At 38.1% G+C, this 27,944-nt stretch overlaps 1 protein-coding gene across 1 annotated transcript; it reads left to right on the top strand.

Moving 5' to 3' along the window:
- The first annotated feature begins 715 nt into the window (after positions 1-715).
- CAH1 (carbonic anhydrase 1) lies at positions 716-27,944 on the top strand. Its single transcript, XM_074101924.1, has 5 exons — positions 716-901; positions 19,568-19,759; positions 21,424-21,641; positions 26,213-26,434; positions 26,797-27,944. Exons 1-5 carry the CDS (start codon positions 865-867, stop codon positions 26,923-26,925), a joined length of 798 nt encoding a protein of 265 aa, XP_073958025.1. The 5' UTR covers positions 716-864; the 3' UTR covers positions 26,926-27,944.

Genomic DNA, 27,944 nt, shown 5'->3' on the forward strand with positions numbered 1-27,944 from the left:
TTGGTTTAGAATAGTTTGTTACATTACATTCAACCGAATGACTCAGATAACGTAGTGAGTTTCTTGTTTTTACAAATTAATGAAGGTCAAAGTTAATTTGATTGCGTGGCCACAAGTCATCGCAAAAACTATCGATTCGAGTGATCGGTCTATTGTTTACTCGACTGAGTACAGCAAAATATTCTAAGCGAAGATGTTTAATTATTTTTTGTTACGATGGTGACCACAATGCTAGTAAATAATAAAAAAATACATTGACTTTTGGACCAAGTGGGGAACATCGAAGGATACCAATTGAAATACTACATATTATGTAATTTACGCAGCTTACTTACATAAGCATAAAGATCTCTGAGCAAGTATATTGCTAATAATAATAAATAATATCGTAAACATAAAGATTTTTCTCTTCTTCATACTTAATTAATAACGTCATACTTACTTACATTTGATTCACATTTTCATGCAGTCATTTTTCAGATTTTTTTGCAGAGGTCGTCTGAAATTAGTAAACATGGGTGGGATCTACATAATAATTCAACAATGTACCTATGGAAAGTCATCCGTAGAGGGGCGGCGCGTGACGGCGAGTGGTCGCTGGTCGCGCGCGCAGTGGAGCCCCCGCCCGCGCGGCGGCGGCGGCGGCGGTGCCCGCGCCCGCGCCGCTTCAGCCTGTAGCCGAGCGCCGAGCGCCGAGCGCCCGCACCTCATTGCAGCCTGCCCCCTCGTATAAAGCGGAGGCCCGCGCCGCCCGCACGCACTCGCCCGGCCGCGCTCTCCCGTGCACTCCGACCCGACGCGCGACGCGCAACACGACTAAATACTAAACTAACAGTACTTACTCGACGCAGTGAAACAGTGACAATGGCCGACCACGATTGGGGATACACCGGCGAGAATGGTGAGTCCGCAATTCTTGACCTTCTCGTTTTCGCGGGACTCCGCGACCGGTTTGTTTACATCGAGGCACGTGATGGCCCTTGTAAACAAAGCGACACTACGATCTTATCACGAAAGGATTAAACTTTGCAATCTCCGCTGTACAATTTGCACTATGTTCATGTTCGTTAACAAATAATCATTGTATTAAACATCTATAAAAGTAAAATGACGTGGTTGCCGCGGTTTTACTTATGAATGATTTTTGTTCAGGTTCACGGTACACCTGCTTATTTACATAAAATACAAGGTTGTCAACATAAAAGGTTTTATTTAGTCTTTGAAATGAATGTTTAAATAAAAAGAAACCGCAAAATATGATACTAGACATTATTTTTTTTAACTTTAGGTACTGTAACATTTTTACGACTTATTGTTGGATTTGAATGCATGTAATATGTGTAGTATATGTACATACTTATTTGCGACGGATCTTCCGCAATCGCAATGAGATCGTCATACACTCTCACTGCGTTTCTCATTTTTAAGAAATTCTAATAACTATGTGTCTCATTATCTTTCTCTCGATAAGACATTTATTACATTGTATACATGATGTCACCCCATTAAATTAAGGAGTGATCAGTAATATAGGCTCATAAATTACCTTGTTCGTTAATTGCAAGCAGGCCCAAGTAGTGCCAAACATTTAACTGGTAGAGATTGCGTGCGGCGAGCGTTGGCCTAGATCAGTCCGTAAGCCGGTCTTACAAATGAAACTTCTTCCATCGAACAGTTTTTGTACCGCCTACTAAGTCTTCATACAAGCTGAATGAGACCTCGAATTTAGAACAAGAAATTTTAACCTACATTTAAAAACAAAGTGCTTTAGTCACTCTGAAAAATATTTATAAAGAGAACACTTGAAACTGATATCGTTCAGTACTAAAATGACGTCACAGTGGTAAATTATACTACACATTTATACCTATACACCATCCAATACCGTGACTGACAGACTGGCGGAAAGACAACACACAGACTGAAATATAGTGCTAGACCACTGTAGAGCCGCTGGTTTTGATATTTAGGTATAGCAAAGACATACCAGGAGCACTAAGTAAGAAGTTTGGAAATTCACACGGAAAGGGAATTAGTTAGCCTATTTTTATTCTTCCACGGAGACGATGCCGCGGGATAAACTAGTTTATACCATAATGTTTACAAAAGTACTTATTGTAAACTTGTGTTGAATAGTCTTTCAACGATATCACCTCTACTAGGAACAACTTAAAGATAACAAAATAAACAATGTACGTTACCTACAAACAAAAAAAAAACCGGCCAAGAGCGTGTCGTACACGCCCAGGATAGGGTTTTGTAGCCATTACGATAAAATCAAACAATATTTTTTCTAAGGATTTCGTATTGAGTAGGTACCTACTGAATCTTTCAAGTTTAGGTATATTTTATACCTTAGGCTGCTATTTACTCTTAAACTACTAATAATTCTCAAGCAATCTTAGCCGCTATAATTTTCCTTGTAAATTTGATGTATTTACTACCATTCTGATTTTTTTCAAATTTTTCCACCCAACAGTTTAGATTTTAGAGAGAGAAGACGCTCGATTTCAATGAAAATTTGCACTTTAAAACAGCTTTCTAGTACTAGTACTAACGGTCTCTGAGCTTACCCGCGGACAGACAGACAGACAGACGGACAGACATGGCGAAACTATAAGGGTTCCTAGTTGACTACGGAACCCTAAAAATAGGTTGAGAATCATCTCATACATTTCATCTCTAATCTAACCATCTCATCTTGAACATCAGTCTGCCCCTCATTCGCAAAGCATACTATTTTATAAAGCGTATACATTAATAATAATAAAAAATCGGCCATGTACGAGTCGGACTCGCATACCGAGGGTTCCTTACAAATTAAAAGGTAATTCTACGAATGAGTACCTAGGCTATAAAAGCTAACGAGTAATAGTCGATCAAAACTTAATATTGAACGTTTGCCGCATATTGTACGGAACACAACACGCGCATGGCCCGACATGCACAGGCCACTTTTTACTTATTCTACTCGTGTTTCAAATTCAAAGCAAATTTTCACCATTCTCGAACGATGAGATGAGAAATTTACCCCTGGCCTGACCACTTGAGTGAAATTATTTTAACTTTATCAGATAAGGAGAAAAATATATACCTATAAACTAGCTGTGCCCGCGACTTCGTCCGCGTGGACTTAGATTTATCTCAGTTAGTTATTGTTTTGACTACCTAGCAGTTTACAAAAGATATATGCCATCAAAATGTTCACTTCTTATTGATAGTTACCGAATAAAATACCGGTTGTGGCTTAACCCGATTAGTTTATCTAGACGGATGGCTTTTCTGCGACTTTTATCCCATTTTGCTTTTCTACCGCATGACGGGTTGGTGGCTTTCCACAAAGTATCACTAAGGACCTAGTTTCTCAGGCCCGTCACACGCGACCGGCGGCATCTGGATGTGCGCCGCACCACGCGAATTAACGGTGCCTACCCACTGCCGGTGACGTTTCAGAGAAACCACCCTCAAACATTCCCGAACAAAACATTGGGTCGCGGACACGCGTCGGTCACCGGTCGCCGGCGGCGGGTGGTCAAAGAAACCATGGCCTTACGGACAGGAAACTCCACTCTTGGCACAAGCCTACCTAGAAGGTAGGGCCAGCAGAATTTGGCGATCTGTGGGAAGTGCGTAAAGTGGCTGTCTTGTGTTGAGTTGTCAGTGTGGTCAAACATAACGTGAGCGAAGTGGCCGAAGAAGCAGTTCAAGTTATTCCAAAAGCGACTGCGCTGGATGGCCTGAACAGAGACAGGTGCGCGTATATATGTTTTGGGATAGATGACCTCTTGATATGTTACTTCAATGAGAGAGTCGTGGCTATGGTGACACTCAGGTCCTTTACGGTGCCTGAATAAAGCACCGTCTGTACACAAAATCGGAGTACCGATGCTACTTCATGGAGAATTGGAGATGTCCTGTGTTTTCCCTGTATTCGCCGACAATCTCTTTTATGAAGGTCAAGAGAGCCAGGTGCGCGGTGCCCTTTAACACCCTCCAACCTAAGCTGAACTCTATTGGATATGCTTAACCATAAAAATGTGAGCCAACTCACGTTGGTTATGCATTTCATCATCCGGAAGACGTCCACAGCTGAACAAATGCCGTAGAACGTCACCGACAACTCCACAAACTGACAAACAAACAAACTGACAAACAGACAATAATTTAAAAAAATCATTGTTTTGGGTTCGATTGCGCTTATCAATATTTGCCACTGTAACAGTTTTTCGCAAATATTTTTTATGTACAGTACTGACAGATATCGGCTAGTCACAGTTTTTTATCGGGGAACACCCAAATACTCCGAAATAGTTTATTCCGAATTTGCTAATACCAATTTTCAAAACTCCGATGTTCACAATTCCTAAGACATATAGTTCCAATTACTTAAAAACACGAAATTTATTTTTCCGAATTTCAAAATATCGTTTTTTTTTTAATAATTATCTATGATTGGTTTTTTGGAGTCTTTTTGTATTATTTCAACCCAAATTTGTTACTTTTACGGGTATCCCGTGAAAATCATATTGAAAATACAAACTGAGACATGGATGCACAGAAAAACCAGAAAAAGAGACCAGCGCTGGGAATCGAACCCAGGTCCTCAGCATTCTGCGCTGGTCTCTTTTTCTGGTTTTTCTGTGCACGCCCGAAATAGGGTTCCGTGACGATTACGAATAAATTGAGTAATATTTTTCTAAGGACTTCGTATTTTATACGGAATATTCCAAGTTTAGGTATATTTTATACGTAAGGCTGCTATTTACTCTTAAACTACTAATAATTGTCAAGAAAATACCTATCCAACGATACCCCACACTACAAGGTTGGTTGGAAAAAAAGTCACCCCCAGTTCACGTCTATGGGAGGCCATCTAAAAAAATTTTTTTTTTGTTTTTTTATTGTACCATTTTGTCAGCATAGTTTACATATATATTTATGCAAAATTACAGCTTTTTAGCATCGATAGACCCTGAGCAAAGCTGCGGACGGACGGACAGACAGACAGACAGACTTGGCGATACTATAAGGGTTCCGTTTTTGCCATTTTGGCTACGGAACCCTAAAAATCACTGTTTTGGGTTCTATTGTGCTAATATAAGCCCCTAGTAACAGTTTTTCTCAATATTTCCAATGCACAGACACCGACTTTCTACAGATTTATTATATGTGTAAGTGTATAGAATAGATATAGATAGATATTATAAAACCTAGTTTTTATCCAAACTGTAACTTATTTTCTCAGCATTTTATTTTAAAGGTAAAGAAATTTATAAAAATATCCCATGACACAAACTATGGATCCTGGTCTGCAATGAAGCATTTTTATTTTTTTTCATTTAATTTGATAGTCACGATGGATGAACCACATAAACTTCGCACATCGCTTAATTTATCTTTATGTGGCCAACCTTTCGCAGTATCTCCCAACGTCATTCTAAAACATGATGAAGTTTCATTGTCTTAAGCTTGAGTGACCACTAACAGCGTACTCTGAAAGTTTGTACTAAGAGCAAATGATATGTGCATCGGACAAAATACATACTTATTCAATGATCGTTTTTTCGCCTACCGTAGGTACCGTAGGAGCGGCTGCATAAAACATCATTTTCAAAGTCGCTCATTTATATGATTATCCGTAATCATCTTATCTTGAGATTTTCCACGTGGTGGCATGCATCGTCGGCGCTCGATTGCTATCATATAATTTATATCGCTGGTTCAACATACACAATTAAGGTTGCCATACGTCAGGATTTGTCCGGACATATCCAGATTTTCGATCCTTTGTCAGGATTGCGGCCGGACTTACCAAGTGTCCAGATTTTTAGAAATGACCTCATTGAAAAATAAATTGTTTTCATTATACATTAATTACACCGTTTTTTATGAGTGAAATGATAAATTAAATAGTAACCTATCAACAAATAATAATATCTCTTTCAAAGCAATTTAACATAGGATGAATTGTAGCTAAAGCGATCTCAATCAATTATTTGCTTAAAACTAGTTACAATCTATTTTTGTTATTTCGTTTCAATTATTAATCAAAGGGTGAAGACCAAAAAGTTGGACACCTTAACTTGCGTTAGTAGTTAGTAGTAGTTAGAATTAGGTACCTACTATTAATTTTTTCCATTGTGACACGAAGATTAGTCCCTACCTCTAACCCTACCTACCCCTACCTACATATGTATGGTATTACAGTCGGATAAAAAAATCCTTTACCTTACTAAAGTTCCATATCAATTGCACGGCTCCGTAACCGTAACAGACATAGATACGAGTATACTGTAAAATCAATAAATTATAAACACCGCCGGGGATTGATGAATGTAGAGGAAGCGAGAGTTGTATTCCAGAATCGTAGCAAGTGGAAGGATATAGTCTCTGCCTACCCCGTTGGGAAAGAGGCGTGATTTTATGTAAGTATGTATGTATGTAATAAAAACCGGCCAAGAGCGTGTCGAACACGCGCGAAATAGGGTTCCGTAGCCATTACGCAAAATTAAGTAATATTTTCTAAGGATTTCGTATTTTGTACGGAATATTCCAAGTTTAGGTATATTTTGTACCTTAGGCTGCTACTTACTCTTAAACTATTAATAATTCTCAAGAAAACTTAACCGTTATAGTTTCGGCGCTCGATTTTAATGAAAATTTGTACTTTAAAGTTGAATATTTTGCAAACAAATCACTGAATCGAAAAATCGTTTTAGCAAGCCCCTAATGATTTTAGCAACCCCCTAAAGACCTTTCCAACGATACCCCATACTACAAGGTTGGATGAGAAAAAAATCAGCCCCACTTTACGTCTATGGGAAAAAACAACTCTAAAAAATTTTTTTTTACAATTTTTAATTTTACTATTTTGTCGGCATAGCTTACATATACATTCGAGCAAAATTACAGCTTTCTAGAATTGATAATCCCTGAGCAAAGCCGCGGACGGACAGACAGACAGACTGACATGGCGAAACTATAAGGGTTCCGTTTTTGCCATTTTGACTACGGAACCCTAAAAACCGGTCAAGCCTAAATCTGTCTTAGGGGAAAAAGTTTGCTATCTGTCTGTCAGCGGCTGTACCTGATCTATCAACTTAAACAGGTAGTCAGTTTATTTCTTTTTTAATTTTTTAGTTAATGTAGTAGATATTTTTGCCTCCGACTGCACGGATCCCTCGGTACGCGAACTCTATTCGTAATCTACCAGTTTTTAGGGTTCCGTACCCAAAGGGTAAAAACGGGACCCTATTACTAAGACTCCGCTGTCCGTCCGTTCGTTTGTCACCCACCAGGCTGTACATATCTCTTGAATCGGAAAGTTAGACAGTTGAAATTTTAACAGATTGTTTCTGTTGCCACTATAACAAAAAATACTAAAAACAGAATAAAATAAGTATTTTAGGGGGCTCCCATACAAGCAACGTTATTTTTTGCCGTTTTTTTCTCGGTATTAATAACGGCAACAGTACCACTAAGTACCATGAGTTTACTGTGACCGTACTCGATAGCGACGGCGTAAATTATTTGTAAAGGCGCTGTACAATTCTCCATATAAATAATTTACGCCGTCGCTATCGAGTACGCTCTCTGTAAACTCATGGTAGTGGTACAGGTAGCCGCTTGAAATATTCATAGAATACTTAGTCGTATATTCACTTTAAAAATAAATAATTAAATTAAAATAAAATAAAATAAATATTTAAGGGGGCTCTCATACGACAAACGTATTTTTTGCTAATGTCTAATGTTGTATAGATAATAGTAAATGGAAAAATGGTAAAGCACTAACTTGGACAGCTACCTATAGCTACAAACTACAATATGACCAAAGTTAGTATTGAAAACAAAACTTTTCGAGTGTTGGAAAATACATAATAGTTTAGTTTAGTTAGTTTATTTTAGGTAGGGTATACTTAAGTTCTAAAAGTGCCCACTTTGAATAAGTTACTGTATGTCTAACGATGTGTGAAAATAATACATGTACCTACTCCCGTCATTACTTACTGCCTTGAAATTGGAGCGATGTAATGATAATTGTCAGCTTTGTACGTCAAAAATTAGTTCAAATCAGTGTGGCTAATTATGGTAATCTTCACTTGGCCGTATTAACATATTCAGGCGTAAATAATTGCCGAAACTGACCGACTGAATAACTCTATTCATACGAAATTGTCTGACAGTTATTGGTTCATGGTAATTTTAATGAGCTAACAAAAAACAACAATTAACGTCTTTGTGTAACTAACTCAAATGTCAGAATTAATTTAATGTTGCATGCAATGCAATAGACTAAGTAAGAAACAACACATGACCAAAATATCCACAAATGGGTTAGCCGAATATGCGCACAGTGACGTCGTTTTCGCCAAGAATTTCATTACCGCTTACTGGGTGGGTAGGGTACTTAATAGCTTAGATAATAGAGTAACTGCCTATCTTAAAGGCGGTACCCTTGCAAGCCTTCATCTCGGCCGATAGACGTCAATGAGGGTTATTGCAATGGCGATAACTGAACCTCTATTGCAGTTACGCGATATCGTAGAAGAATCGCAAGAAAATACCTACTCAACATTTACCATTTGTCAGGGTAAAGTACCTCAAAGAGAAAAAAAAGAACTTTTATAGTACCTCTCCCTTCGTTGCCCGTCTCTCTATCTGGTCTTTCTGTCAAGGACCAAAAACAATGCACGGGGGTATCCAGTTTAAGTAGATTAATTTAAAAAAAATCGGGCTGTGGTCTTTTGCCACTTTTGCCGCACAAGTGTCCAGTGGCACTTACAGCACGGTTAATTACCTATGTGGGAAACGCGTCATTAATTCATTAAATGTTATGAGACACATACTTAATCAATGAAGACAACTAATTAATTGTTTATCTGTAAGGATAAAAAACACCATGGACATGACAAGCATTGTTCCTGGCAGCAAAATTATAGGTTGAGGTAAACGGCATAATAACCAGTGGATAGATTAATTGTGAAGCACTCTTAATGCTGTAAATAAAGTTCCAGCCATTATGAAATGTGCACTTTGCAATTGTATTCTGATCACGTGTTTTTTTTTACTGTTAGAATGTTTAAAACTCTCAATGTTTGAGTGTTCGTTCAGTTATACAATAAAGTATCTCGGGGTAAAACAAACAGGTAGGTAACTAGTTACTTGATTTTTCTTCCAAATGTAAAATATTCCAAATGTAATCCTCGATCAATAATGGCGTTTTGCTTATTTTTGTTTTTGCTTTAGAGAGAGAAACCAATTTCAAATATTTTTTATTTATTCTTAGAACTTAACTCGAGATTTATGTGTTTACTGCAAGTGGGCCTTAATGTCTAATTATAGACATTAGAGCATCATCTTAGTTGTTATGGTATTGGTTATGTTTTGTGAATAGGTAATAATTAATAACCCATGCGATAAAACTTAGATTAATACTTACCGTGTTTTTTTGACGTATGAGACGTATGAGAGTCTTGATTTGGTAAATCTACTCCTACTTTAAATGTTTTTTACTTACAAGGTGAGATCATTGCATTACTAAAAAACCGGCCAAGAGCGTGTCGGACACGCCCGAAATAGGGTTCCGTAACCAATACGATAAAATGAAGTAATATTTTTCTAAGGATTTCGTACTTTGTGCGGAATATTCCAAGTTTAGGTATATTTTATACCTTAGGCTGCTATTTACTCTTAAACGACTAATAATTCTTAAGAAAATGTAACTGTTATAGTTTTCCTTGTAAGTTTGATATACTTACTACCATCCTGAATTTTTTGAAAATTTGCATTTTCAAGTTGAATATTTTTCAAACAAATCACTAAATCGAAAAATCTTATTAGCAACCCCCTAATGGTTTTAAAAGACCTATCCAACAATACCCCACACTACAAGATTGGATGAGAAAAAAAATCACCTCCACTTTACGTCTATGGAAGGTACTCTAAAAATTTTTTTTTTATGTTTTTATTGTACCGTTTGGTTGGGATAGTTTACATATATATTTGTGCAAAATTACAGATTTCTAGCATTGATAGTCCCTGAGCAAAGCCGCGGACGGACAGACAGGTAGACATGGCGAAACTATAAGGATTCCGTTTTTGCCATTTTGACTACTGAACCCTAAAAAGAAGTTAGTAGTAAGTTAGGTTCTTCCTGAGAGTCATAGAACAAATAGATCGACGTAAGTAACTACATGACTATTCGCTTGCATAACTTAGGTACTAATCCATTTTATCTAATCAAATCTTACTATAGCAAGCCACCCAATCTATTGTCTGTAAGAGCTGCCATTACCGAAGTGTCTAGCTAGCCCCTAACATAATCAGTGTTCAGCTCATTTGAATAATATAAATAATATTTCCATAAGAATTTCGTGGTTATGAACACGTATACCATTATAATTCTTGTTTTTGTATTGGCGCAAGAGCGTTTCCAAATAACTAGATGGCCGGAAAATCGGCAACTACTTGTAGGACACTTCCTGTAAACAGAGCTGATAAAATTAATTCGGTTAATTTTTTTGTTATAATTTTTTTAATCACGCTTTTTAGTGTAAATAATCTAAGGTACAATAGTTTAATATCAACTGCTCGTCACCTTTTACGAAAGATTGCTTTTTCCGATGCAGAGACGTTCATTATTGAGGAGACCTGGTGCTTCAAATCGGTTCATAAATGACGAACTTCTGAGGTAACAAATATAAAAAAAATACAAACGAATTGATAACCTCCTCCTTTTCTAACAAACATAAAAAACCTCCTATTTTTGAAATCGGTTAAAAATAGCATATTTAGGGTTATGGAGCCAAAATGGCAAAAACGGAACCCTTTTAGTTTCGTCAGGTCCGTCTGTCTGTCTGTCTGTCCGTCCGTCCGTATGTCACAGGCATTTTACTCGAAAACTACAAGATGTATATCAATGAAATTTGGAGTACAGATGTCTTGTAAAAGCCGCTATTTAATTTTGTAGTTAAATCACAAAAATAAATATTTATAGGGGGGGGGGCACTCCATACACGTAACAGAATTATTATTTTTTAACTCGCATCAACGTGTGGCACATAGTTCGACAGCTCTTTTGAAAAGATAGTAAGGTTTCTTAAAAAACTTTTTCGAGTAAGTGAAGATTTCCGGAAATAATCGCTCCCAAAGTAGCAAATATTGTGTCGTCGTCCCCCCCCCCTCTATCTCGTAAACCGTTTGTGCAAAAAATATGCAAAAATATGGAAAGTTACGCTTAATAAATACTTTCAACGAAAATTGGTTTCAACATGATCGGATATACCGTTTTTGAGTTATTGCTGAAAAACTGCGCTTCTCAACAAAAGGACGTAAGTGCCGTGAAGATACGCTCTTTCTGGTAAAACACTTAACTACAGTTTTAAGATGTAAGACTGTAGTTAAGTGTTTTAATTGTGTTATATCGCACATAACATTACTTGATTTTTTTCGTAATGGCTACGGAACCCTACCGTGGGCGTGTCCGACACGCTCTTGGCCGGTTTTTTTTGTTTTCTTCACGTCACCATAAATAAAAATTTCATCGTACTCGGCGATAGGTGAAAAATTAAAAAAAAAGTCATAACTCCGAAAATACGAAAAATCGCGGAACATACATGGGGCTGATTCAGATAGCCCTCTAGGTCCTCTATCTCCCGGCTTTAGTATATCACTACTTCTTGGGACACCTGTATATAACAGATTAATACTAGTAAGTAAAATTCTCTCTCTTCGATGCTTGACGGATCTTTGTCGAAAATATTGTTAAAACGAAACATCAAGAACACAAGCATCTAATCCAATACAGCTATAAATTACATATTAACTGCATAGAGATTGTTAAATGTCTTCGATGTCAATAGGGTTAGCTACCTACGTATTGTCTGCGTGCAGATAATAAAGGGTTATTATGCCGAGTCGAGACTATTGGCTCTGTAATGACATCTCTAATGTGACGAGTGTCTCTGCCTGACCCGCTCTTTATGTGATTGTTTCCTAACTGAGTGCGAATTAAATGAGATGACCTTACTCGCTGAATCGCTATGAAAAACGCACTATTAACTTTTGAATTACACGTGTTCGGACCACCGACCATTCATGTAACAATGGAGAGAAAAAATACAGTTATATTAACTCTACAGACTCATATAGGAAGTTAATTAGCATTATTAATATTTCCGGTATTACAAAATTAAGGAACTAGGAAGGTTGTTTGTTGCAATATTGGAAATCATTCAGTATCAGAGATTGAATTAAATATGTGGATAAAATGTAAAATAAATTGTGATATTTTATACGAGAGCAACGCTCGCGCCATCGCGCGACTTGCAACTCTCGACCTCGCCCCCGCGCCAGCGCACTATTGTCACTACGTGCGATGCAGAAACGAAGGTTAATTCGATTATTTCCAGCCAATATAAAAAGCCTTAAAATAAGGAAGTACGTGGTCAACACACACAACACACCTAACTAATTAAAAAATATTAAAAATCGATTTTCTAAAACGTAAATTACAATTAACAGCGATTACGGTATTTATAAAGATCAATTTTCGGAAGAAGTGTTATATTCCTTTGTATTTGAGATGCCGGTGAGAAAAACTCGTATTTGTACCGATTCGATTCACTGAGCAACATTGTTTTTGACTAATTCATAACAATTCTGCAAAGTTCTGAGAATAACCATGCAGGTTCAACAAGGGCAATGTTTCTTGCTAGTGTGCACACCACAGTCCTTTGAGCAAGTTATTTAAACATAAAATGTATTGTTTTGAATAAGGTCGAATTAATTCTGGTTTACCTAAAGAAGAACAAGAATATACATTTTAATAAAAAAAAAATTAGAAATACTTAGTGAAAAATGAAATAAGCAGAGTTGGTTAAAACAATAAAAAACTATAAATAGAGCAACGTCACATTGTTAATCAAGTTTCAAGCTCAATCCAAGCTATAAAGCAAATAAACAAATCCACTTCTAAGAAAGTAGATAAAGCAAGAACAAGGTCCGCAAAGGATTGAACTGCGTAGGAGCAGTGCTCGTCGAGGGCGCGAACAGACTTGTAAAACTGGATAAATAAATCTGGCTGAGATAAGCAAGGCCGAGGTCACAGCGCAGGCGGCTGCTCGGCTCTTTAGAGATCACTTCAAATTAATGATTACTCAAAAATATTTACCTACAACTTCAGGTGATTCTCATCTCACCTGAAGTTGTTGATACTTGAAGAGGAATTTGACAAAAAATAACACGAGCACTGCTTGCGCAGAAGAATTTATTTTCCGCCATACATAGGTAATGGCGATCTTCGATCGTCGAATGTTCAAGTATAACGGCTAAGTCTTATAAGTGCATCCGCACGGGTATGATGAATCAAGCTTAAAATAAACACAGTTCAAAGCACAAAATAAACAAAAGGATAAGTGAATTAACTAAGTCATTAACCAAATTGAACATGTGTGCAGTTTTGATATTCTAATAATGAATCTTAAACAAATTGTATCAATTCGTTGCGATTGTCCATTCATAATATGTAACAAGTGGTAGATACCTACGAGCATGATTTGAATACCTACAGTGAAGTAGTTACCAGGAGGGGTTGCTGTACTACCTGTAGCTAAATTATTGTTGACCCGGAATGAACTATAGTATTGAACAGGCCGGTAATTCGTGGCTTTATGCCCTTATGCCTTATCAGGTCGTACATTATTGTCTTTCATTCCGGGTCAACAATAATTTAGCTAGGTAGTACAGTAACCCCTCCTGGTAACTACTTCACTGCAACGTTCACTGACTGTTCACAGTGAAGTAGTTACCAGGAGGGGTTACTGTACTACCTGTAGCTAAATTATTGTTGACCCGGAATGAACGATAGTATTGAACGGGCCGGTAATTCGTGGGTTTATGTCCTTATGCCTTATCAGGTCGTACATTATTGTCTTTCAGTCTGAGTCGATAATTACAGGTCCGTATGTTAGCCACACCCGGTAGCTACCCAGCCCAGACCCACGTATAGTCGAAGTTGAAGTTCAGATACTAACCTTACTGACATATTTAGAATCATATCAGCAGGGCTACTACGAAAATCTAAACTCGAAGTTCCTCTGACACTTATACTATTTAATACGAGAGCGAGAGGGACGGTACGATACGAACTTCGAGTTTCGAGTTTCTTAGTAGCCCTGCAGCAGTACACTGAACCCTCGATTGACTGAATAGCTAACTCCCAACTAACAGTAATAGCATAACCGATATTGTTTTAAACTTCTGTTATTTACATTGCGAACATCCGGTACCGAAGTGGCCCCAATTGATAAATTGCCGTATATTTTCATCAACGCCCACCGTTCATTGAAGTGCTGTATTGAACCGATCAGTATGCTTTCTCAACTATTTGCTAATGACATTAATTTATTAACTGGATGGCTGCCTATCAACAGTTTTATAGCCGGAATCTAAACAGTTTCTTCGTTTGTTTATTTTTATTTTAGTGGGAGTTCAGCTCTTTGGTCCAAAGTAAACAAACTTTCGTAAATCCAAGTTAAGAAAATCTTTTTATGAAAGAAAGTTCGTTGCTGATGACAAGCTGTATCAGAAATATATAAATGTTCGAACTGTCATATTTTTAGGCTCTACTTTTTAATACATTGTCGCAATCGTTAGCGTCTCATTGTAGGTATTTTAAACCTATTAACGAACATGAATACACTTCACTAACTACTAAATAAATGGCACATTTGATTTGGCCCATTGTCCTCGTTTTTGTTGCGAGACAAATGAAGCGTCCTTTAAAGTGGTACAAAATTGATGTTTTGTTTTGACATAATGATAAGTAGAGTTGATGCGGAGGTTTTAAACAACACTGTGTGTGACTCATATTATAATCACCCTTCTCTATCGTCCCCAAAAATGTTCATGCTCAACTCAAATAGCTGGTGCAGCCATGCACTTGCCGACGAGTTGGGGTGATTTGATTTGTAGCTATATCATGAGTCATTTTAAAGAATATACCTAAATGTAATCCTTAAACCTAATGAGTAAGAATCAAGTTAGTTAAACTACTGTTGTTTACAAGTTAGGTTCATCGAGAAATTATAGCCTTAGCCTTCAGCTCTTGGAACTCATTCGGAAAATGAAGGTACTTACAACGATTTGTAAGGTAAAATTACTCTAAATGGTTTGTTTTTCATGGAGTTGCATTAAAAATTTACCCGTCTACTTTACTTACTTTACTTAGGTTCGTGTTTTATAATAAGGTTGAACATTGCAAATGCAAGGACCACATCTGACTTTTGATTGTTAAATGGGATGCTCTTCAAATTCAAAATAGCATTTTAATGGGAAACCATTCAAATCATGAACTCAAATTTAGCTCAAGCGAGCAATTCACACCTTCGTATTTTCCGAGATGCTCTTTATTATCCAACCGGCTGCCAACCATCTGGAGAACAAACCATATAGCCCAATAATAATAAAACGAGTTGCCTTGTTTTACGACTATTTTTATGAACATAAAACATCAACATCGGATTCTCACGATTTTATTTTCTTTTTTTGTTATTTTTTATATTTTCAAAGAGTTCTCTATTGTAGTGAGAACGGGTGGAAATAGTATTAACGTTCAATAAACGTAGCGTCCTTAATTGTTCGTCGTAATCAGGAAGTTATAAATTTAGAGAGTTATCGTTATAAAAATTGTTTCTCCAAGCTGTCTCATCTCTGCATCCCGCGCGGGCGCCGATAAGATAACGCGCTCGGGCGCATACCATGTCAGTGTCACGCTGTCAGCCACTCGACTGAAAACGGTCACAGTTTGGCGGCAAAGGCCGTCACACGCTGCTACTCATCTTCCGAGTCAACTCAAAGTCAACACCTCTACACTTATCTAACTGTAGCAAAAATCGAATTTAGCATAGCATATTTGTTTGATGATGTTAATAAATTGCCGTATTGGAAATTCCATCTTTCAATAACAACTTATGAATAGGTAATCTTTGTTTGAGCCATTTTAACGAGCACCTGTATTTGTACATTTAGCATCAAATGGGGTGTTCAATAAAATGTCGAACTCTAACGTTTAATATTCCTAACTATTTTAAGTTAATGGATATGCTTACATGTTATATATTATCAACTAGCTTTTGCCCGCGACTTCGTCTGCGTAGATTTCGATATTTACACAATACTTCATAGTACATTCGAACCTTTAGTCGAACCATTTGAGTCACGGGTACTGCCTTTTTGCAACTTTTCATTTCGCAACTCTAAAACTGTAAATATTTCAGGATTTATTTCAGGGCCATCGTGTAGAACCCTTTAGGTTAGGTTAGGTTAGTTTTATAAAAATCCTGAAATATTTACAGATTTAGAAATATTAAACAGTTGGGAAATTAAAAGTTGCGAAATGAATCAGGTTACCAAACGATTTTAAACGAAACAACAGTAAACCTCTGAGTCCTCCTGACCCACCGTGGAACGTTCACTCATGATTAATTCCCTTGTCAAGCAATGCGATGTCACTATGACTTTTTCTATGAAAAGGTTTCATAGTAAGTCACGACACAGTTGGTTCGAGTGTACCTAATGAATGAGATTTTCTGAGATTCCATGGGGTTTTCGAAAAATCCTTTCAGACTGCGGATAAATATCAACCTGTTCACTAAGTTTCACATCTAGGGGCATTTCAATTCAAGGGCATGTCTCTGCCGTTGTACCCTGAGTTCTCTCCGATTTTAACAAAATTTGGGAGGTAGACTCAGTCCATGATTATGAGCTGTACAACAGGGTCTCCCTCCAGATGTGTCCCCCAAAATATTAATGAAATCGAAGAGATAAACTCTGGGTACAACGGTATAAAAGGAATCAAATTTTCCATACAGGAAGGCATGGGAACACGTATAAAACGCGAGCCACAATCGTTTGACATTTACCTACACCGCAAACGACAGAGAAAAATGTTTTTTTTTTTAAAGTTCCTACCCACCTTTGGGGCCATTATTGATACGTCGGATTTTTTTATTATTTTGTAGTATATTAAATAATTATAGGTACAATTATACGCGTGTTGATAAGTGTGTTGATTTTACCACTACATAACTATCTCATTTTTGATAATGTTTACTCAGTTCCCCAAAAGATGGCACTGTGCAATGTGTGGCAATTAATTTATTGTCGTTTAATTTTGTTGTATTATTAAATCAATTAAATTTGTTTATATCAGTACACCCTCTTCTAAACTTAAGAGTTAATTTGGCAAAATCCTTCCTCAGTAGCGTATTCATGTCACAACATAATTTTAATTTCAGCGCAATCTGCTAGTTTAGCAGGGTAATCGAAATCGTTGAAAAAAATATCTAAAAGTCTGCATCTCCATCCTAAGAAGCGTTATAAGATCCAGGTGCAAACTAAACTCAATCGAGTGTAGTGGCTACCTAATCCCCCCCTCCCCCCTTAACATTTTCTCAATAGATTAGTAAAGTCTGCATCATAATCCGTTGAGCCGTTCTCACGTGATGCGCGGTCAAATAAACGACAACAGATAAACAGACAAACATTCTAAAAACTGTTGGAATGTGTTCTGTTATCGATTGTAAGTACCCCCCCCCCTCCTCCCAGCCAACTACATTTCGGATATCTTCCATATACAGACTTTCGACCCTCTTCAGTTTATTATACCTATGTATATGTCGGCGGCCGATCCTAAAATTCGCCAGATCACGAAATTCTAAAAGTTGGCCAGGCATATCACGATGTGCCTAAGAAACAATACGGCAGATCGATTAGAGCAACGCATTCGTCGATATTCCTAGCTTTATGACGGGCACATCGTGATATTGCGAAAAAAATAAAAATTTAGGTACGACGAGCGAAGCGAGGAGTAGTTAGTATGAATTATGACCATAACTCACGAGCCGAGCGAGCGAAGGCGAGGCGAAGTGCCAGAACCGATATGGCTAGGAATTTCATGATCTGCCTAAACTGGCCAAATCATGAAATGGCGGCGTTTCATGATATGCCTAGGAAGGTCATGATCTGCCTAAACGTCACTAGGCTAATCGTTAAACGGCGAGTTTTGAATGATATGACGGATGTTTCATAAACAATTCTTGAAATGGCGCCATTTCACGATATGCCTAGGAATTTCGTGATCTGGCGGATTTTACGATCGGCCGCCAACATAGATAGAATAGATTAAAACGTAAGGTAAGGTATTTAAAAATGAAATTAGCTAAGCCATTAATGGTGCTACAGACCTTCATGTCAACCTGTAGTTGCGACACTTTAAACTTTTGTACAACGGGATCCGAAGCCGAGAAGGAAACGAGTGTATTCGATCATCCTGATCGAGCAAACTGTAGTCAGTTTAGTGTGGACTTAAACCGGTTTGACTTAGTTCAAACTTAAATTGGTATAAATCGATTTGTGGACTCGTTTTGTTGGTAATATCGGTATCAATCGAACCCTTGTCTTTACGAGTATTTTTGTCTACACACGAGACGTAAAACAAACGAGAACTCGGCAAATGCAGCATTTGCCGCATTTGCCTGAATCTGATTTGTGCCAGGTCTGGCAAAAAGAAGCGGTTTTATTTCAGTGTTTTTAGGGTTCCGGGGCCAAAATGGCAAAAATGGAAGCCTTTTAGTTTCGCCATGTCTGTCTGTCTGTCTGTCTGTCCGTCCGCGGCTTTGCTCAGGGACTATCAATGCTAGAAAGCTGTAATTTTGCACGGATACGGACATATATGTAAACTATGCCAAAAAAATACTACAATAAAAATAAAAAATATATTTTTTTAGGATACCTCCCATACCTAGACGTAAACTGAGGGTGTTTTTTTTTTCTCATCCAACCCTATAGTGTGGGGTATTGTTGGATAGGTATTTTAAAACCATTAGGGGTTTGCTATGTCAATTTTTGAATTCAGTGATCTGTTTGCGAAATATTCAACTTTAAAGTGCAAGTTTTCATTATTAAAATCAAAGCCGGTGGGTGGAAAAATTTGAAATAATTCAGGATGGTATTAAGTATATCAAACTTTCAAGGAAAACTATAACGCCTAAGTTTGCTTGAGAATTATTAGTAGTTTAAGAGTAAATAGCAGCCTAAGGTATAAAATATACCTAAACTTGGAAGATTACGTATAAAATACGAAATCCTTAGAAAAATATTACTTATTTTTTTCGTAATGGCTACGGAACCCTATTCCGGGCGTGTCCGACACGCTCTTGGCCGGTTTTATAATGTTGCACATAACGACGCAACCAAAACACTCACATAGTGCTACTGATGCATGGGAACAATGGAATAAAAACTAGCATGTACAAATTTTTATTGAATAAACTGTTGGAGATCTAGAAGTAATCTATTTTTTTTTTGCATCCAAAGTACGTGCCTACTGAAACGACAGCCTAGATTTTAGTTTTCATGGAAGTTTAACTGACAACTAGTAGGAACTAGCCTTACCTACCTACTCTAACTCTAATGTTAGGGGAACCCATGTGTCTCAATTTCATTCATCAAATTGCATCCCGTTTCTCACGCCTCCTCGTTAAACCAAGTGGTGTATCCGCAGGGCCTGAGACCTGGACCGAGAAGTTCCCCGAAGCACGGGGCGCGCGGCAGAGCCCCGTGGACATCGACACGACAGCGGCGAGCAGCAGCGGCAGCGCCCCGCCCCTGGAGTGGCGATACTCTGTGAACCACACACGCTCGGTTGTCAACCCGGGCTACTGCTGGAGGGTCGACGAGAATGGATACGACTCAGGTAGCTACTTAAAATAACGTCAGTGGCAAACAGGTATTAGGTTTACCGGATGAACAGAATTGGCATTCGACTGTAACTGTTGCTGACCCTGCAAAATTTTGCCATTCCCCTCTGTTTGTCAATGTAAAACCTAGACATTCAGCTTATTTTCATCCTTAGGACGAAACACCTTTACTTATTTGAAACCCTCGTGTTTTAATCGTTGTTACAGATTAACGTTTATGGGTGCGCACTTAGCACGTCCATGGCTCTTAGAATCTTCACGCCTCTAACGTGTAATGCAAATATAATCTAAACTAACGTTTAATAAACAATTAGCAGTGGTAGGTATTTTCAAATGTTTATAAATGTTTACATTAGCAGAAGTGGCGTGTTACGGAAACGCGCGTGTGGCGTGGTAAAATTGAGCGTTTCGTTAAATAACACACATTTTCGGGTATATTACGATACTTTCTTAGTTATGTAATTCACACAATTAATTAGGTTTTAAATATGCCAGGTGCTTTAAACGCCACCAATTTGCACACCATCGCGGCTGTCCTCTGGTTGAATTCGCGAATACACGATGACTCACCTAGGCGCTGGCTAGTCGTTCCGACCAAATGAGTTCTACAGATCTGCATCTAACTGGGATCAGTTACCTAAAATAGGTAACTTTTTAATCAAAATTGTTAAAGATTGAGTTTTTGAGACGCAAACCAGTTAATTCAGTACTGTACAGAGATAAATACTTAAAGGTATATAAATAATAAATTGTGATGGATGACAAGAAACCGCTTCATAAAAAAAGTTGTGTTTTCATATAGGTACCCACAGTTAATGTTAATGCAAGGATGATTATTTTTGGACGGAATGGTATTTTTGTATGAAACAAAAAAAAATATTACCAGACAATACTTAAATAACTTACGTGTATAATTGAATCTTAGGTTATTAATTACATACCCTGAAAATATCCACACCTAATTTTCCAGCACCTTAAATGTACACGTGTTATTTTTTACGTGTTTTTCTTATGTATCACGTCAATGTCACTTGTCAAGTTTGTTTATTTTACAATTAAACAATTAATGCGAAGCTATTACCTATAATTATGCAAGAAAAACAGATTCTAATTTAAAATTATTTTTTTTCGTGAAAAATTTAATGATCATATCAATGAACTGTAGTCGTCTGCCGAAGTTAACGAAGTTTGATTTGATATAAATTATTCCTTGAAGAATAAGTTAGTCTTTCGAAGGTGTTGGTAGCTTATAGCTTAGTGGTTTCACCTATAGCTTCTCAAGCAGGGGCACTGTTCAAACCTGGCTCGCACCTCAGAGCTTTTATAAATTTATCATATTATGCGTAAAATTACTTTTTAAATTTACGGTGCGAGATTTACGGTGTAGGAGAACATGGTAAGAAACCATCGTACATAGGTGCTTATTTAATGGTGTGTGTGAAGTTACCAATTTGAAACTTCAGGCCTAAGCTCTCTCGTTCTGAGAGGAGGTATGTGCCCTGCAATGGGACGTATATTAATCCAGATACGTGCCAATCGCAACGTTACATATGAACTGAAACAATTACTTTGCTCACCTGCGACCTTACAGTTCATTGATATCGCCTCCGCTAAGTAACACCCGATTCAATAAATTATTTAAAAACGTTACCTGTTGCAGAATTGCGCGGAGGCCCGCTTGGTACAGACGTGTACAAGCTGCAGCAGTGGCATTGCCACTGGGGCGCGGTGGACGGGCAGGGCTCCGAGCACACCGTGGACGGCCGCTCCTTCTCCGGCGAGCTGCATCTGGTGCACTGGAACACCTCCAAATACAACAGCTTCACTGAGGCCGCGGGCCAGTACGATGGACTCGCAGTGCTCGGCGTTCTACTTATGGTAAAGCAACAAAGTCTTTCACTACTGTAACAATTAAGGGGATCACTAGTGACGACGGTTTGCATAGGGTTAGTGAATTTGACTATGAAGCTACGGCTCCCGGACTTGACTACTGATAGGAGTAGACTTTTGGGAGATGTCATTATGGTTGTTTGTAGTCCATTCGTGTATGGATGTTTCATACATTTATCTATATAGGTAAATGTGTTTAGCCGTTGTCTAGTACCAAAAACAGCTACAAGCTTTGGTTGTTTTGTGGCTAGGTCAATTGGTGTGAATTTATTAAAATATCAACCTTGCTGTACATAGAATAGTCTGCAAAACAGGGAACCTTTTGTCAACATACATACTTACTTACGAATCTGAATATTGACCACCTTCACTGGCTAATATTGCTACCTATTATTACATAGTATTTGATAGTGACTACCTTAGTATCTTATAAACACTCCATCTCTAATCGTTTTATATCAACAACAAATCATCCATATTGTAATGTAAACACATTAACCGGCCATTTTTTGGCGGCGTTTTTATTTGCTAAGCATTTATGATCTCGCGTGTATATTGCATTACCAGCTACTGAACACAAATAGCATATCAATTACATGTATCTTCAGTGACATGCTGGGCCGGGGTATATAGGTAGTGTGTCTTTCCCACCTACTCCCTAGGTCGTTGATTGGACGCATTACGCGAACCGAACGCTGCGTTGATTGAAATTTCCGTGATGTCTAGATGTACCTGCTGCAGAAATGTTAAGTACGTCTACAGACCTGTTTAGTTCCTGTGAAGGTGAACATACAATCGTAACATAAGTACATAGACGTTTTATACCGCTCACAAAGGAAAGAGACCAACGAAATAGAGAACGGCACGCCATTCCGATCACAAACTTTCACCAGCATGCCTCGTATTTGCACGTGGTGCAAAAAATATTGTTATCCTATTATAATCAACAAGTATTGGGTTCCTCAATATTACGTTTTGATCAACTACCTATATTACTTACTCGTTTATTTACTTTCTTTTTGAATTCTATTCTCCCACTGAAACCTTACAGTTTACTGAAATTATTAAATGGTCATCCTATAGAAAAGTATGGGTTAGGTTAGGTTTGTTTTATAGCAACTCTGAACAATTATTGGCCTCAGAGAAAAAAGAGTTCTGACAAACATTACGTTCGGACTTCCAATAAGTATGCGAGCCGTTATGGACCCACAGAATCCCGGCCAAGAGCGTATCAGACACGCCCAAGATAGGGTTCCGTAGCCATTACGAAAAAATCGACTTATATTTTTCTAAGGATTTCGTATTGTGTGCGGAATCTTCCATGTTTAGGTATACTCTTAAACTACTTATAATTCTCAAGCAATCTTAGCCATAATTTTCCTTGTAAATTTGATGTACTTACTACCATCCTGAACTTGGGGGGGACAGGCTCGATTGTAATGAAAATTTTCACTTCACAGTTGAATATTTCGCCAACAGATCATCCCCACTATACGTCTATGGGAGGTGCCCTAAAAATTTTTTTTAGTTTTTGTTATTTTACCACTTTGTCGGGCGTGACTAATATGTATATTCATGCCAAATTACAGCTTTCTAGTACTAACGGTCTCTGAGCTTAGCCGCGGACGGACAGACAGACAGACAGACATGGCGAAACTATAAGGGTTCCTAGTTGACTACGGAACCCTAAAAACGAGTAGGTAATGGTGTTTGAAAAAGGAAAAGTTGTATTTGCATTAGCGCTACATAATATCTAATATGCCTACATGTGTGTTGCTATGATGCAACATCGATCTTGTTACGGAGGGCTTCTGACTCCCCCCTGAGCCTGAGAGCTAAGCCGTTAGTGTCGTGCAAATGCTCTAATGAACATAAATAGAACAGTTATATAATACATGTTGGTGTGAGACACTGAAGCCGCGCCGAGTCAGCAATTCAATCCTTTTATACTAACGCAACTTACTTAATTACTTGTTCACTACTACTCATACGCGTAATAATGTATTTACATGTACTTACCTACATGTATCCTAAATATTTCCGTTACCGTTCTACTTATAATTGGACCCTAACTCTATTTCATATGCAAAATGACTAACTTATGAGACGTTATTATAATGACTTGAAACGTACCTACTGCAATTAGAAGTATACGATCTCGATCTTAATTTGATTGGTTAGAAAGGCAAAACCAGATCTGTGGGAAGACTATCAAGCCCTATAACACGATAAGATTTAGATCATTCTGACTAAAGGACAGTTACAGAAATGTCCCTGTTGTCCTGGTATGGTCCCATCAGTATTGTTGGATTGTCATTACTCTTACCTTAGGTAGTGCTCAAAAACAAAATAATAAACATTGCGTCTTTGGGTCGAAATCTGAATACAATGGAAATACATCGGAATAAAATTTGCATCACAATACGTATGTGTATGAATAAGTACCTACTCATAAATAGGTATGAACAGATGAGCGCACACATAAAATTCACGTAAAAACGATAAGTAACCCATTGGCTTAGGACAATATAGCTGGTCATACCTCGCGTCTCGTAATTAAATTGATGTTTTTGTTTACTTTAAGTGATTAGATTACTAACACATTTCAATAAAATAACATTCTACTTTGTCACAAAAATTAAGGTCGGTATATTTTCTATTTCACTACGATCCACTCATGAGACCTAATGACAATGGAACCTAATTGAAAAAAATATATAACAAAAAATAGAACCGACTACAAAAAACCATGAAAATATTTTTCTATTTTTTTTTTCTACTGAAGTCGGTGCCTCAGCACGAGCCAGCAGGAGTGACCCTATAGTCGTCTACCTCACCTACATACGAGTACTTATATATTAGGCTTCAATCACTCCTGCTGGCTCGTGCTGAGGCACAGACTTCAGACTGGTAGAAAATTATTTTCATGGTTTTTTGTAGTCGGTTCTATTTTTAGTTATAATTTTTTTTCACGCTTTTTAGTGTAAATAATCTAAGATTCAATAGTTGAATGTCAACTCCTCGACACCTTTTACGAAAGATTGCTTTTTCCGATGCAGAGACGTTCATTATCGAGGAGTGCTTTACCAACCCCTTCCATTTCACCATATACATTACGACGAGCATAAATTTCTTAGTAACTGTGTTAAAGTAATTGAAATTCAACCCGTGAAGTACTTGTTATTGAGTAGTAGCTTTGTTAGTCAAATGTGGTCTTCATTATCAGTTCCACTTCATCAAATGATGATTTTCAAGAGCAAATGCACGAGTTACTACTAAATATATCCAAATTACCATAGGTGTCCCTACAATATTTGAAGAGTTCCCTCGATTTCCTTAGGATCCAATCATCAGATCCGGATTTGGTGCTTATGGGACCCAAATAAAGGCATTCCTTCCTAGATGAACGAAAAAATATATTTCAAATCGGTTAGTAAATGACAGAGTTCTGAGGTAACAAACATAAAAAGTATTTACAACCGAATAGATAACCTCCTTTTTAAAGTCAGTTAAAAAAGAATCTCATTCCAACGAAAAAAATGATTTCTAATCGGTTCATCAATAACGGAGTTCTGAGGTACCCAAGAGGTATCTAAAAATCATAAAATACAGAACTTTAATCACCTTGAATTGATAACCGTTTTTCCTCCTCTTTTGAAGGCGATTAAAAAACCGATTCACTTTATAAATAGGTATCTCAATATAAATTTTCCCCGTCGCGAAAACATACCTACGTAATGTTTTCCTGCCTACATCTTCAAGACAGGCGCGGAACCAGCCCTCAAAAAAGGTTGTGGTCACAGCCACCCGAAAATCAATCAAGTGCGAGTCGGAGTGTGCACTCACCCATGAACAATCATGACTCATGGACTTTTAATTTGATTATTTCCTTTTTTCCGTGCATCAAGACATTGGGCTATCGATCTCGAATGACTGTGAAAGGGTGTCTTCACAATTCTATTAGGGTTGTGGGCATGCCCATCGTGCCCAAAACAGTGCATCCGCCCTTGTTCAAGAGGATTTTGTACAGTCGAGGAAACTGAATCAGGGTGGAAACTTTTCATAATCAATTTTGCTATGATTTCTGTGGCAAATTGTACTCTCCAACTTCTTTGGTGGCAAATGTATGGGATGTCAGTCATCATGACATTCGTAGCACAAAGGTTCCATCTGGTACGTGATTCAGTTTCCTCGACTGTACCTAAAAACTGAATTATAGGCCACTATAATGGTTGCTAAGTATAATGTTTATTTATTTTCTTTATTTATTCGACTGGATGGGAAACTAGCAAGTGGGTCTCCTGATGCTAAGAGATCACCATCGCCCATAAACATCTGCAACACCAGGGGTATTGCAGATGTGTTGCAAGTGCAAGGCAGCTACATATAATATACCTAACGTAGTCATGAATTCTTTAAATTATACTATAGAAATACATATATCCTATTTTTTACATCATTTTTATTCGGTCTATTTAGATCTCGCTTAAGTTGCCGCCGCAGACTGGAAGTTTAGAGATTATTTCATGTTTTAAACAGTGGTATTTTATTTTTCGTAGGTGGGGAAAAAACACACTGAGCTGGAGAAAGTGGTGCGTCTCCTGCCGTTCATCAGACACAAAGGCGACAAGGTGACGATGTCGGACCCTCTGGACCCGGCGCGGCTGCTGCCCGCGCGCGCCGCCTACTGGACCTATCCCGGGTCGCTCACCACGCCGCCCTGCACAGAGTCCGTCACTTGGATCCTCTTCAAGGAACCCGTCGAGGTTTCCGCAGAACAGGTCATTTACAATTCTATTAAACGACAAAGCTACAACAATTAGTAGTCAGGTCACGCACCTGGCAAGAATTGAATTCTTTGTTAGGTAGTAGGTATCTTTGCCAAGTCAGCCGACTCTCATATCGGGTCGTGTTTAACTTATGCACATTGGAAACAAGTTCCCGTGGTAAATACATTAAGCAGCTAAAACGCCGACGGGTGGCGCCTACCGGTTCTCGAGAGCGTCGCGTACATGTTTACCTGTTTGCTGATGTGCACCCACGGACCTCACTTTCGAATGTCATTAAGATAAGCGCGTTATTGTAGCGTCGCCTTATCATTTGAAATGCCACACGGCTGACGTTTTAACGTTTCGAATTTCAGTTGGCGCTGATGCGTAAGCTGCGGTGTGGGGAGGCTTCCTGCGGCGAGGAGGCCATGGAGCTGCTGCACAACTCGCGGCCCACGCTGCCGCTGGGCAACCGCGAGCTGCGCGACTACGGCGGCAACTAACACCAGCCCAGCCCTGTGACCGTACAGCCGCACCACTGACAGCTAGCCGTTGCAACTGACGAGCCACCACGCCACCTGCCACGCTATCACGCTATAGCGCAGCCAAGGGCGTAGTGACGTATCTTATGTGGGAATCACGCAAGAGTTCCTAGTTGCACACAAGTATTTTATGCCGTTGTATTATTATAACCGCCTCAGGTACTTACAGGGTGTTTCCGTAGTGTGCCCGCAACGCGCCAGTAACGCGTGACGCCGGATTAAATACGAACGGGTCGAAGGTTAAAACAATAAATGGAAATCATAATATGAACATTCAAGTGCCTTAGGCTATCGGTTCTCATCTTAACAAAATAATTATAAGACATTTTATGTAAGAATTGTACGATTTGTATTTAATTTACCTTCCTTAGAAGGAAAACGCTTGGTTAGCGCAATTAACCTATGTAGGTACTAACGTTATCTGCATCTTATTTACCTACCGTAATGGGACTTTATGTATAATGTATAACGTTATCACAAATTTGTACAGTGGAAAACCGCATGTCCGGGTTAGAAATTGAAATAATGTTATATCGAAATTTGGCTATAGATATAACCCCCTCACATGGTTTTACTCGTGTATGTGTTTACGTAAAAAAGTAGGGCAAATTTAGAGCAAAAGTGTCAAGATTGATGAAAAGATTATATTTTTGTATAAAAATTGTAGAAGTTTCTGCTTGATACAAGCCTGTAAGTTCATATCTCGTCCATACTGTTAACCATATTTCTACAACTATTATATCTGTTGTGCATGATGTTTTACAATCTTGTAAGTGATATATTATGTGCATTAACTGTTGTACGTGCAGCTAGTTATGTCGTACGTATAGGATAACCGCGTGCCTCGACTGTAGACAAACGGCGCAGTTATGTTAACTGTGTCGTTAGATGAGTATTACAATAAGACTCAATCTGATCCGCGAGACGCTTTAGAGTAGGATAAGCTTGTAATGATTTACAATAAAATATATGTTACAAAT

This window comes from Choristoneura fumiferana, chromosome 18 (genome assembly GCF_025370935.1).
Source record: "Choristoneura fumiferana chromosome 18, NRCan_CFum_1, whole genome shotgun sequence".
In the NCBI taxonomy this organism is placed as follows: Eukaryota; Metazoa; Arthropoda; class Insecta; order Lepidoptera; family Tortricidae; genus Choristoneura; species Choristoneura fumiferana.

Excerpts from the sequence above, each read along its gene's own strand:
- CAH1 (XM_074101924.1), top strand. The coding sequence starts at position 865 with ATGGCCGACCACGATTGGGGATACACCGGCGAGAATG. Across the intron at positions 19,760-21,423 it reads CGAGAATGGATACGACTCAG|AATTGCGCGGAGGCCCGCTT; the intron begins GTAGCTACTTAA and ends TACCTGTTGCAG. Across the intron at positions 21,642-26,212 it reads TGCTCGGCGTTCTACTTATG|GTGGGGAAAAAACACACTGA; the intron begins GTAAAGCAACAA and ends TATTTTTCGTAG.